This window comes from Vespa mandarinia, chromosome 3, assembly GCF_050613455.1.
Source record: "Vespa mandarinia isolate Hongniang chromosome 3, ASM5061345v1, whole genome shotgun sequence".
Classification (NCBI taxonomy): Eukaryota; Metazoa; Arthropoda; class Insecta; order Hymenoptera; family Vespidae; genus Vespa; species Vespa mandarinia.
The window spans coordinates 886,566-901,048 of NC_140812.1; the positions used below are offsets into that span (position 1 = coordinate 886,566).

At 28.6% G+C, this 14,483-nt stretch overlaps 1 protein-coding gene and 1 pseudogene across 1 annotated transcript; both read left to right on the forward strand.

Annotated features, from left to right (window-relative positions):
• The first annotated feature begins 893 nt into the window (after positions 1-893).
• Positions 894-13,539, forward strand: LOC118446911 (uncharacterized). The gene is made up of 4 exons (XM_035878104.2): positions 894-3,848; positions 10,119-10,323; positions 10,468-10,573; positions 10,964-13,539. Exons 1-4 carry the CDS (start codon positions 2,964-2,966, stop codon positions 11,193-11,195), a joined length of 1,428 nt encoding a protein of 475 aa, XP_035733997.1. The 5' UTR covers positions 894-2,963; the 3' UTR covers positions 11,196-13,539.
• On the forward strand, positions 5,128-9,629 carry LOC118446910 (cytochrome P450 9e2 pseudogene; annotated as a pseudogene).
• Positions 13,540-14,483: the final 944 nt, after the last annotated feature.

Sequence of the window (14,483 nt, forward strand, 5' to 3'; positions counted from 1 at the left end):
GACCATAGTTTGGTTTACTCCACTTGTATCCATTCAGAATTATTTACTACGATAAAATATCTTATTTGTGTCATTCATAGACACGATCGATAACCTTTATTTTTATTATTTCTTTTCGTGCAATAGAAAATATTTAGACGATTATTCATATTCCACAAAATACAAACTCGATGGAAACGCTTTGTCACACCCAAACATTGGAATTGACATTGAGAAATAGGATGTCAGCTAAGTTAAAAAGTATAATCATCGATAAGCTTAAGCGACGTATCTTTTTTCTTTCCTCTTTTAAAATCTCGGAGTTTATCGTTTTAAGGGGAAAAAAAAACAAAAAAAAAAAACAAAAACAAAAAAAAAAGAATTGTTTAATCAATTGAAATAACAAATAGTTAGTACTTTAAGAAAATAATTGAAGAAATTTTTACGACCTAATATTGACTATTATTCTAACTTATTTGCTTGTTTTTTCTTCAATTAGAACAATTTTAATAATCATTCCATTGCTTACGTTTTTCTCATAAATATCATAGAAAAAGAAATGACGATGATGACCATAGACGATTCCTGAAAGAAAATTGAGAGAGGAAGTTATGATGAAATATCCAACATGAAAATCTCGAACCAAAGGAACATAGTCGTCATCGCAGTATAAATTGCATGGCGCATGCGGGAGAACTTTTCGGCCGGCAAACGCGTCGAGATCGTCCACGGCGCGTCCAGTTTATCTTACGTCGCGCTGAACCTCACGACGCTCCTCGTTTTTCAACTTTCCCATTGGCTTTTTTTCTATCGAGCGATTTGAAAAGGTTAGTGTTAAAAGATAAAAAAAAAAAAAGAAAAAAGAAAAAAGAAAAAAAAAGAAAAAGAAGAAGAAGAAGAAAAAGAAAAAGAGGAAGAGGAAGAGGAAGAGGAAAAGATGAAAAAAAATATATATATACATATATATTTATGAAAAAATGTTACAAGTGAATGGATTGAGGATTTATTCGGAAAGAAAAGAAATTCGGATTTTGGTTGAAAGATTTGTGTAAATAGATAACAAAGAAACAAAGCAGGTAGCAAACCATCCCTAAGGGATTTTTCTTATATATTAGAAGGATCCTTTCAAGAAGATACATGTGTATATATATATATATATATGTGTATATATACATATATACATATATATTTCATTGTGAGAAAAGATAAAGAGAGCGAAAAATATTTGGCACGTTATACATACAAATTACTAGAGTCAGTGAACTCATCCGGAGATCACGATTGGTGCTATATACTATTCAAACCATCTACCTAACTTAAGAATTCCTACGTTAATATTTTCATTTTGAACTACCACCAAGGAGCTTTCCCAGAGACATACATTTTAATTTTGAGATAAAAGGATTGTCTCTGAAAAGATGGAAAATTGTGATATCGATTTTAAGAAAGCATATAACGGATCAAACGTGTTTAGATTTATTTGTCCTAACGCGGACACGTAAGTGATATATAGTTCAAGAAGCTCATATAATAATTTATGTTACGTGGATGTTAGCTTAATCTTGATTAATGGTTCTTGAAAGTGCATTTACCAGAGATCGTAACAGGTGTTACTATCATCTTTGTGTAATCAATCAATTAAATATCTAATTCCAGATTATCGATACAGTTTGGTTTAAAAAAAAAAAAAAAGAAAAAAAAAAGAAAAAAAAACTAAAAAAGAATTGAAAATAAATACTAATATATTAAATAAAAATATCATACTTCCGTTCAATTCGTAAGATAACGACGTTCTAAATTTATAATATTTGAAATTTTAGATACTCATGAAAGTCCTTCATATTTACGAAAAGGAATATTTTTAAAACCATATCTTAAATCTGCTCTACATTTGTCTCTTTTCTTGATGGATAACCGCTAAACCGATAAATCAGACCTATCTGTTTATCTTCATCAAAGGAACAGGTTTCTTAAAAGCGCGATAGATAAATCGATAGTTTTTCTCCCACCTGACTAATACGAAAGAGATCGATGCGAATAAACAAAAAAGGATTGAGCAAATTTACTATAGATATATATAAATACAAAAGTTATAAAATATACGTTCTTCGATCGAAAGAAAATAAATGTTTTGGTTCAACGTAGGAAGTTGATAAATTTTAACATAAAAAAATAGCCGTAAAAACATTCCAGCTTTTTATTTTAATCTTCATTACATCGTACATAGCTAGTAGAAAAATAGAATAAAAGTAATTAATATAAAATAAATAGTAGAACAAAACGACGATTAAACTTAAATACACGACGGACATTCTCATTAGTTTCTTTCGTAGACGAATAAGAACTTATTATATTATATATATATATATATCGCTTCTTCCATTATCCTTAGATTTATTTAAACATCTATTATTTTCACTATAAACAAGCCGCTGTTCACATTTCATTTGCATTGCATCATCATCTCATTCGATAATTCTGAGAGAGTATTTATATCGAGCATTTATGTTAGCGTGCAATTATGAATGAACGAGGGCCTAACTTCCCGTAAACATTGTGCTTACTATAGTATTACAAAATTAGAAAGAAAATTTGAAGATCCTTGAAAAAGGAAAATCTATAAATATATATCGAGTAAAACTTATCGAATAGATCATTAATCATTGTGATTAACGTACAAGAACTAAAGAGTATCTGTAAACGAAGATATCGAAGAAACATATAACGAGAAATCTAAAATTCAAACAACGTAGCTAACAGTAAGAGAAGCAATCTGCACATCATCCTGAATCAATAAGACGACAAGTGACGGAAATCGTTCGCCCCTACAAAGGATTCTTATAAACCTTGTCACGAGGTGACCTCAAATAAAGCCGTGTATAGTCGTCTGTTTTTTTTTTACTTTTGCATAAAAAGGATTCACTGATATACGATTGATCATAAGTAAATATTTATCATAACATAAGAACGATCGTATACACATCATGTTTTGGAGAACGTCTAATGTTGCAACTAACTCAAAGTGTATTCAAATATCAGCTACGATTAGTGCTTTACCACGTGTACGAAGATCAGCGAGTTCTGTTGTTACTTGGACGAATGTAACAAACACGTACATTCATAGAAACGTCAGTTACGAGACATCGATTGAATTTGAAGAAGAATCCTTCGAAGCTTGTAGTTCTGTGTACTTTCTGCTTGAATTGTTCCACATGTACTACATTCCGGCCATAATCCTTTTAGGACTGGTTGGAAATCTTTTATCATGCGTTGTCTTTCTGAATACCCATCTAAAAATGCGAAGTTCGAGTTATTATTTAGCGGCACTGGCTACGGCTGATTTTGGATTTTTGGTCTCCCTTCTTCTGGTTTGGCTCAATAACACCGTTGGCTGGATGGTATTCAACAAAGACGGCTGGTGCGAGTCTTTGGTCTACGTCAGTGCTGTTTGTAGCTCTCTTAGCGTTTGGCTGATCGTCGCCTTTACCGTAGAAAGATTCATAGCCGTGCAATACCCATTGCATCGGCCTCACATGTGCACAATAGCACGGGCAAAGGCTATCGTCTTGATACTAGTTATACTTGCTCTAGCAAGTCATTCTTACGCTTTTGTTACCGCCGGCGTCGTCAAGATTCACGATGGCTATGAATTATGCGATCTCAAGATAGAATATCTTGAAACTATGAGGATCATCAGTATCATCGATAGCATAGCCAGTTTGATAGCACCGCTTGTACTTATCATCATTATGAATACAATGATAATGAGAAATCTTCTTAGATTTACTAGAAGATTCAAACAAGCACCGAGTGTATCCACCACCTGTCAAAGCAGAGAAAGATCCGAAATTAATCTAAACCAAATTCCGGTGAGTAATGTTATCCCTCGTTTTGTGAACTTCCTTTCTTATCGTAACGTATGTGCTTCCTGGTAAATATCTACGTAGATAAAGACAATATCGGGAGTCTGCATGATTCTATCTTGCATGATGTTCACAAATACACAATCTTATCTTTTCACTTTCCCGTAACGTTTTATGCTTAAACACTTTGCGTTTAGGTGTCTTCATAATTCTAACTAGTAAACATCTACGAAAATAAAGATACGTACTTAGTAAAACGCAGTATTACCTTCCTACACATTCCAGTCATGTGGAAGAATACCGGTATGTATATATGTTTATTGAAACATCAACAAACTTGGATATGGCACAGCTGCCTCATATATGTTATTGCGGTATGAAGAGAAAAACGTAGTGGACGAAGAATTTGAAACGCCTTTAATTTGAAAAATTAATAACAGGCGCGATAAATGTGCATGTTTTTGTGTTATTGTTACTCATAAACTTTTCATCTGATATTCTTATTAGGACAGTAAAAAGAAAATTCGTCACTATATTAATCATTGCTAATTAATAGAGAGCAAAAATAATAAAAGTTAACTTTTATAAATGTGCGAACATTCTTTCGTTTAAAAAAATAATATAATATCGTTTATAATTCTTTCTCTAAAAAAAAAAACAAAAAAAAAAACAAAAAAAAAGCAAAATAATACATAAAATAAGATACATTCGGTAATTACAATTAATTATTAACAGAATAAACGTCGAATTTTAATTAATGCTTGTAATATCATACCGAGATCATAATCAATAATATAAAAAAAGGGAGAGAGAGAGAGAGAGAGAGAGAATGATGTCTTATTACTTAGTATTAATTTAATTTGCATTAGCAAAAGCGTCGTAAATTTGATATTTAAAAAAAAATATTTATTAACAGATAAGATATAAATTCGTTTATACTTATTCTCTTCATATTAATTAATATAAATTCGATTAATCAACACTTCATTTTTGCATTATCAGAATAATATAAATATTTCTGATATAACTTGTTTTCGATATATAAAGCTGAAAATTTATATACATATAATAGCTTAACATAGTATCTAAAAATATTCAAAATTTTAATTATTTAATTATTTATTACATTTAAATTAAATGATACTTCATTGAATAAGAAATGAAAACAATCTCCAAGTTAATTCTCTTGATATAGAAGACGTCATCTTTAGTTATATATGGATCCTTGATGCTCTTAAATCATTGATTGTCAGATAATCATTGCTTCAAATACTTCAAGTGGTATAAAATCATCTACCGCTGTTAGTCACTCGCAGTTACTCGAGTCGATAACAAGTCTCATAACATCTCTGTCGGTACTTTCTATTTCTTCAAGAGTTTGAAGATTTGTATTTTGATTGAAGAAGAATTTGAAAACACTTTCAATCGATGGAGATTTTTATGACTGTATTAACGATTCTCGCCATTGGCTTGGGTCTTTATCATTTCTGTTTCCGTAGTACATCTTACTTTAAGGAAAAAGAATTACTACATGATACTCCATTACCTATATTCGGCAATATGGCACCTTACTTTTTTCGACGAAAACCTGTACATTTATTATTGGGAGATTTATACAACAAATATTCACAAACAAAGTACTTTGGATTTTACGACTTCATGAGCCCGGTTATAATACTTCGTGATCCTGAAATAATCAATTTAATTGGGATCAAAAACTTTGATAATTTTTGCGATCATACTAGTTTCGTTGCTGAAAACGAACCCTTAATGGCAAAGAATCTTTTTCAACTACGAGGTGATACTTGGCGTGAAATGAGAAAAATATTAAGTCCTACATTCACCTCCAGCAAAATGAAGATGATGTTTGGATTGGTACAAGAATGTGCTGAAAACTTTGTTAATCATATCGCGATAAAATCTGAAAAAGGTTGGACAACCGAAATGAAAGACATTTTTACAAATTATACGAGTGACGCAGTAGCGACAACTGCTTTTGGTATTGCTATTGATTCTATAAAGGATCCGGATAACAATTTCATTACGCTGACTAAGACGATTTTAAATTTTGACAGTATTCTTTCTATGAAATTACTTCTGGGTAGAAATTTTCCTTGGTTATTTAAAACGTTTGACATTAAACTATTTGGTGACAAAGTACGTAACTTTTTCCGCAATGTAATCATCGATACTATTAAAACAAGAGAAGAGAAAGGTATTATTCGACCTGACATGATTCAATTGATGATGGAATCAAGAGAGAAAATGCAAATATCTTATGATGATATGACGTCACAAGCCTTTGTGTTTTTCCTTGCCGGATCGGATTCTACTGCGACCTTTATGTGTTTTCTTGCTCACGAAATAGCTGTAAACAATGAAGTTCAAATCAAACTACGAGAGGAAATCAATCAAAGTCTGAAAATGACAAATGGTCGGGCTACGTATGATGTTATTATGAATTTGAAATATTTAGACGCTGTAATCAATGAAACTTTAAGGCTATACCCTTTGACATCGTTTGTGGACAGATATTGTTCAAAAAGTTTGGAATTACCACCGGCAATACCTGGAGGGAAATCATATATGTTAAAACCTGGGACAAGTGTTTGGTTTTTACCATATGCTATACACCGTGATCCAAAATATTTTCCAAATCCAGATAAGTTCGATCCAAGTAGATTTATTAATGGAGACATTGATTCATTAATTTATTTTCCTTTTGGTATTGGGCCCAGGATTTGTATAGGCAATAGATACGCTCTTATGATTTGTAAAGTTGTATTTTTCAATCTCTTAGCCCGTTGTGAACTTAAGATATGTTCTAAAACTTCGATACCAATAAAATTTAGTAAAAAAAGTATGATCATGACAGCTGAAAACGGTTTTTGGTTGGAAATTAATGCTCGAAAATCCACTAATGCTACTAATACAATCAACGGAAACGATAACAAATGATAAAATAAATAATAACGTTGAACGGAAAGAAATGAAGAAATAGATAATAAAATCTAAAGATAATAATAAATAGTAATAATCTTGCTTTTGTAAAATCGATAAATATAATTAATACAATAAATAAGAATAACGTGTACTAATGTGTCCACTTAAAAAAAAAAAAAAGAAAAAAAAAACTGATTCTACGACATAAGACAATTTTATTATAATATATCGAATAATAGCGAAGAAAAAAAAAATTCACATGAAAAAGAAATAGTCTCGTTAAAATTCATATTATGTTTCCTGCTTAATCATCATAGTAGAAGAATATAGATTTCATCAAATGTTACAAAATATCTTTCAAGTTGCACAGCTTAAAGAATTTTGAGTTTTTCATGCTTTATCGAAGCGCCTTTGCTCGTATTAGTGAAACGACTCTACAGAGATTGCGGTTTGTCGACTATTTTCGAACCGTGCGTATAAATATCCCGTGGCTTATGTAAGCTTTGCCATTCATCTTTACAGAACTCAACCATCGACATATTTCTACCATTCCGGCATTATGTTTTAATTGTCCAACAAAATTCATTTGTATAAATGTGAAGATTTTAGTATGTGATTTAACATTGATTACGCAACATGACAATTAGTAGGAGGATACGATAACAACTCACGGTGCAAGTCATTGTAGCATAATAAACGTTATATGATAAATGCAGCGTTATCTTGGTTCTGTTCTTGTAATTCAATATATATATCGTTACGTTTTAGATATATTTAATAACAAATCTCTTAATTGTCACTAATTTAGATAAAAATCAAAAAGAATTTTTTAATAATAATACTCTATACGTTTGTTTTTCGATGATACTCTAAGAAGATATTTATAATCGTATTGTTTACAATGCATATAATGTCAAATGGTAATCCATAAAAGATAAAAATAACATATTTCACATTTTTCAATGTAAAATTCCAAAAGAAGGCGTTTATACAATATATCTAAACTCCTACATATATGTAAAACTCCTACATATATTTAAATTTTTACATACATTTAAACTCCTAGTTAATTGGCAAACGTTTACGTGAGTCAATTGACGATTGTATGCGTGAAATAATACGAAAATCTGTAAAGAAATATTTTCACATTACAAATAATTATAAGCATTGTATGCTTTACTTCTCAATAAACGAAGGTAATCAATTGGAATTTACATACCACTTATATAATATCGTTCATAGTAAATTTATTTCATTTGTTCGATAACAATATTGATAAAATAAATTCATTAAAATTCGTTCGAACGAACTTGATCACGCATATCGTTGTTTTTTTTTTTTTTCTTTTTTTTTTGAATCATCGTGAAAATTTCAAAATTATTATTCATTTTTGAATCTACGATGAAATACTTAAATTTATTAATCTGTGATTTATAACGATTCCCTCTTCAAATTTGATTTATTCGGTTCAGTTCTCTTCATCGATTAAACTCGGATATATTGAAGTTTTGTTGCTTCGTTACAGTACAGGTATAAAACATGTTTTACTTTTTATAACAACAGCACATCGGCCATGCCAATCACTTTTTTATTTTTTCACATATAACCGTTATATGTTCTGCACATGTATATCAAACTCAACGAAATATTTGAATAGTATAGTGATATTTTTTTTTTATTTAGAAAATCAATCAAGATAGTAACCTCTGACCTATGATTCTGTGAATCATCTATTGAAATTAATAGTGAAACAGATCTTGCCTGTTTTAAATCATTTGGTATTCAGTACCAAGGACATGCATGATCAATCATGTTTTAGATATAGATAAGGGCATAACAACAAAAATACAAATGATCTGAATAGTATAATCATTATCTGATCATAAATAATACATTCTAAAATTATAACAAAAAGATATTTTCCTGAGATAACAAGATAAAGTGAGATAACGAGACTAATATGATAACAATTTTTTTATATGTTCTTTTTATCTTGTTTAAACAATCGTATTTTTCATACGGCATTTTTAAATAATAATTTAAAAATGTAAATATTGTTCAAGATAATACAAAAAGAAGTAAATGAAATCAAAGATATGCAATCAATTAAATAAAATATATACCGATGTATGAAATTATAATTATAATTATATATAAATTTTAAATGTGACTATTTATGTTTTCCCTTTGATGTCTAGTATTATTTAAATATTAATTGTATAGATCCATTTTCAATTCATACTTAAATAAATTATGACATAGTCAAAGCGTTTTTGTCTCTTAAAAAATGAAATGAAAAATGAAACAATGAAATATAAATTGTAATAAAAATGATATTAACCTATTGCAATTGAAAACAAACGAAAATAAAGTATCGACGTTTCATCAGAAGATACTGTTCGTCAAAACGAATACTTGCGCAAAGGATACGCAACCAATTTGTATAGTATCGAAAGCTGATTGGCACCCTGAGAAGTCGTCTATTAATCAGGGAATTGTAACAATACTCCATCAGTTAATCGTTGAACGTAGATAGATACATCGATATCTACCTACACGTGAACAACAAGTGCATTTTTCATTAATATAAAAACGAACCCATTTTAAGCGTAATCATGAAATACAATACCACAATAACAAAAAGTATATATATATAACTGAGTTTTGCGTCTATTCGTAAAGAAAAAAAAAAACAAACTTATTGATTATATCACAATAAATAATGAACTACGCTTCAAAAAAAAAAAAAAAAAAGAAATTAAAGTCTTTGAATTTATTGCATTTGTCAGATGAAGCTTCTTTAATGAAATACGTGACATGATTTGAACGCATCAGATTTACTGTATGCTTTTCTATAGTAAGCTATTATATTATTTTCACACTTAATCAAAGTAAATAAGATATTGATGAACATATTTGACGATCAAAATTACTATAGAATTATATTTACAAGAAAAAGGATATGTAAGATAAAATAAATGATCATTGAAAATTTATAATATTATTATTTATGGATATATATGTCAACATATCTTATTCTTGTGGATGTTGGCTTAGAATGAAGCAAAAAGTTTTTAACGAATTTAAATAAAGTACTAATAACGAAATAAATCAACAAAACTATAAGATAATATTAACGAATTAATAAAACTTAATTGATAGAGAATTTACTATAATAGAAAAATCGATTACATTTAATACGAACATTTTCTTAATTCATTACTGTCCTAGGGTTCATAAATCAATACTTTTCAGCTGACATCACTTAATTATCAAGAATCCTCGATCGTGCACGTGCACTGAAATTCATGCTATATTCAATATACATTACAGAGTGCCAGTAGCAGTCACAATGGTGCTGGCGGTATCAATATGGATGCGATCATTGAGGGACGTAGGCCACCCTCTCAACAATCTTTTCACTCTTCGAAAACCAACCATTCTCAAAATTCAAGGCATCAGCCTACATCGATCGCAGTACCACCGTCTACACCAAGAAATGCTTGTCAACTACCCGAAATAGCGGCTCGATGTATACGTGAGTAGAATTTTGTTTTTCTATGAAATCAATAAATTATTTTTAAACTTTATACATATATAATTATTTATAAAAAATAATTAAATCAATTCTATAAATTATAACGTAAAATCCATTTATATCTAATTGTTTTTTATCTTACAGATGTACGATCATCCTCGCGAAATCTCGTATCGACTAGAAATCAACAAAGTATTACAAAAATGCTCTTATTGATCAGTACTGTTTTTATCATTCTCAATTCTCCGAGGTGAGTGTAACATATTAACATATTAATCGTTTCTTATATATTTCTATATTTCTAAAATAATATTTATAATATTTTCAAATCAATGAAGAACAAATTATTTTCTATAATCGAAAAGTATTGAGTTACGTCGATATCTTTGACAAGTAATATCATTATCGTCGATTAAAATAAAACGTAAAACAGAGAAATGAAGCACTTTAACAAAAGTTTAACACAGTTGATTCTTCTTTCTAAAATAATACATAAAATATTAAAAACTAAAGTCATATTTAAAGATTATTATCAGAAATAATTGAATAATTACTTCGTGATGCAACAATATACAAGAAAAAAAATTTTCTAATAAATAACAATTGTTTTAATTGAAACAAACATATTTATTTGTCTCAGCTACGTGATACGCTTATGCGTCTTCTTCTTTACTCTTGCACGAAGAGATACACCCGCTCTACTTTGGTGTCTTCAACAGTTTTTCATGCTTCTTTACTACACTAACTTCAGTATCAATTTTCTCCTATATGCCATGTGCGGTATCACGTTTCGACGCTGTTTGGAACAACTGTTGCGTAAAGTTTTAAAAAGCATGACCAGGTATCACTGTAATCCTCAGAGATACATATAGATATTCCATCATTATCGATCCAGAAGGAGCCGGACAGAAACGATCATTATGATGAACGTTAGAAAACCGGCTAATTCATGAATGATAGTTGAAATGCGATCATCGACGCCCTCATCAGGGTAACGTCTATAAATTTGCTCAATTTATCAAAGACTGAAAAAGGAAAATAAAATGTTTGACCATAATTCACGATCAATATCAAAACCTCTCGATGGTTCCTCGAGATTATTGACGCTCCACAAATGGATAGCCATGACAACTGCAAAAATAATAGACATTAATGAAATTATTTCTATCGTAACTTTCGATATACATCGTCTATTCACGGTTTAAATTAATGTCGATGGGACACATCTGGTACTTGAATTGCAATGTCATCGATATGGGATATCAGGGGTGTTGTCGAGTGGTAACAGGGTAGTGATATGCACTACATTATTACTATCTCTGTGTACATGCTGATCGATAGTTACTTAAAGATAAAGCTACTCGTCTGTTGCAACGGCTTATGATAAACAAGATTATTTGAGTATACTTTATAAGATTATGTAGAATATACATGAAATATAGACGACGAGAATATTAATAATCATGATAACGTTGAATCTCATAGAATTCTTTTTTGAATTTTATTTTAACTTTAATATCCCTCGATGATGTATCCCTCGATCGTCAAATTTAATACAATATTTTATATTGAAACATCATTTATCTTACATTATACTATAACTCTGTATCAATATATTATACGTATAATTATATTCGAATCGAGAAAAATATTCTCTTCGAGTGATATCGTTATCAAGATATCATATCCAAAGCTTATTATTAAAAGATCTAATAACAGGAAATAAAGAAAGTTTAACATCATCCTTTTCGAAGGTAACATAAACTATTACTGCCTACTTTTACGTAGATACGACGATAAAGGTATGAAATTTATGGGCGACATCTGAAAGCCCGGAATTTTGTGTTGCACTTAAAACAGAGGGGATATATATCGTTTCATGGCTCGTATGAAATTTTATTAAACCTCTTCGAAATTTATCATTGCAAATATCCCATGAGGATTTAAATTACTCTGTTATGACTCATTCATGACACATTGAAATGAGAATTTTCTTAAAAAATAAAAAATAAAAAAAAGTATAAATAAAAAAGTGACAAATTTACTTTTCTCACTTTTTTCATCGCTTTTGCACAGAATTTGTTTATACTAGATATATTATACTCACGTGAAGGTTGGCTAAATATTGATGGTCTGTACTGGTGTTAATTAATTTCGCAAAATTATAGTTATAAAGTTAACAATTAAATCATGAATATATTAAAAAAAAAAAAATAAAAGAACCTAATTTATAATATTCACGTCTGAATTTTCATTAAATAATTATTATCTCACAGTTTTACTTTTCTTCGAAAATTTTTAATATTGGGCATTTAATAAATGCATACCAATATTTGTACAAGCATGAATCCTTTTATTAGCATATAATCTGCAAAAATATTTAATATTTAACATTATTATAAAAGAATGTTAATATTAAAAGACATAATAATTGATATTGTGAGAAATAATGGAAGTGAAATAATCACGTACCTGTTCTGATATCCTTAAATCAGGAGAAAAAAAAATACACGTATCGTATTTATCAATAATTATAAACAACAAACGGAGAACAAGTTTTTAACTTATTAAATGTTTCTATGTGATGTAATATTTAGGATTTCTCGCAAATACTGTGTAAATAGGTTTACATTAAATAAAATAAATCTATCTAATCCATTCCTGTAAATGTGTACATACAGAAAACGATATATGTATGTATAAATAAATAAAATGGAATCGATTTACAGATTTATGTGCAATTAAAAGAATTTTTAAATATTCATAGGATGCACATAATGTTATTATATAATTATTTATTATATTAACAGTTAATATTAACAATTAATTTATTAAGTTTAGATATTGAATATACGTCGAGTATATAATTTAATATTTTGTTACAAAAAAAATAATATATCTACTTTTTAATATCTGAAATACTAAGTTAAATTAACATATAAGCATAAAGCTATGTTAAACACATGTAAATCGATTTCAATGAAAGTATAAACTACATTTTAAGTGTCAAAAAGTGTAATAGCAGAAGAAGCTTCTTATTGATAAAAGTGCCCAATTAGAAGTATCATTTTACTGTCGTATATATTTACATAGTATATACATGTGTATGCAATATAATTATAGTAAATAAATTTACTTAAGTTCTTATAATAAAATTATTATATACATTTGTAAACATCAAATTAGAAGTATTTATCGGATATAAGTTGTACGATATAGTACAACACTACTTCTCTTATTTATTTCCTTATGTAATTTTCTTCAATTATTTCTTAAGTTACCGTATAATGTAAACACGAAAACACACATACGTATACAAGTATAAATTGTATACCATGATTAATTTTGAAAATGTACATTTTATATATATATATATATATATATATTTTTTTTTTTTTTTTTCATTAATTTATTATTTATTTGTATAAATAAATTAATGTTATTTTTCAAATATGTATTAACTTTCAGTTTTCCTCTTTCTTATGATAGTTAATATTAAAAAATCTTCATAACTTTAAATAAATCTTCATAATTTTAAAAAATCTTCAGATATTATACTGACACCTATTTTTATAATACGATAACCATAAATATAGAAACGTTCATAGAAACGGTTATTGACCGCACGTGTTTTGCAGATGCGACTATTTCAAATTCGGGTTTCCGTTTTAAATTTAAATCTATTTTGTTACCTTCGTTAATTAACGTGGATCATCGGATGACCCAGCATTTCAACGATTTTCCTTCCAGATAAAATAAAAAAATAAAAAAAAGATATAGTATTTTAAGAAAATGAAATATCAAATGTCCAAATAGATAAATGTTAATATTATTACCCTCTATAATTATTAAATTATCCTCGTATGGTCATTTAATATACAGTATACAAAATCACAAAACATTTTTTTGTTCCTTTTTTTTTTATTCCTCCTCAAATGAATCTATATTAACAAGAGAAATAAAAATATCCTAAACGATCGAATTATTTTTTGATAAATACATAAGTTAAGATAACAAATGATATTATATTTAATTACCTAATTGCAACGAAAGAAGAATGAATTTCTAATCATGAAAATTATGATCTTTATCTATGTGAATATTTACTAAAAAATTTGATACATCACTTAATTACTATCATAATCATAATACGATCTAAT

Excerpts from the sequence above, each read along its gene's own strand:
- LOC118446911 (XM_035878104.2), top strand. The coding sequence starts at position 2,964 with ATGTTTTGGAGAACGTCTAATGTTGCAACTAACTCAAAGTGTATTCAA. Across the intron at positions 3,849-10,118 it reads TTAATCTAAACCAAATTCCG|AGTGCCAGTAGCAGTCACAA; the intron begins GTGAGTAATGTT and ends TATACATTACAG. Across the intron at positions 10,574-10,963 it reads ATCATTCTCAATTCTCCGAG|CTACGTGATACGCTTATGCG; the intron begins GTGAGTGTAACA and ends TATTTGTCTCAG.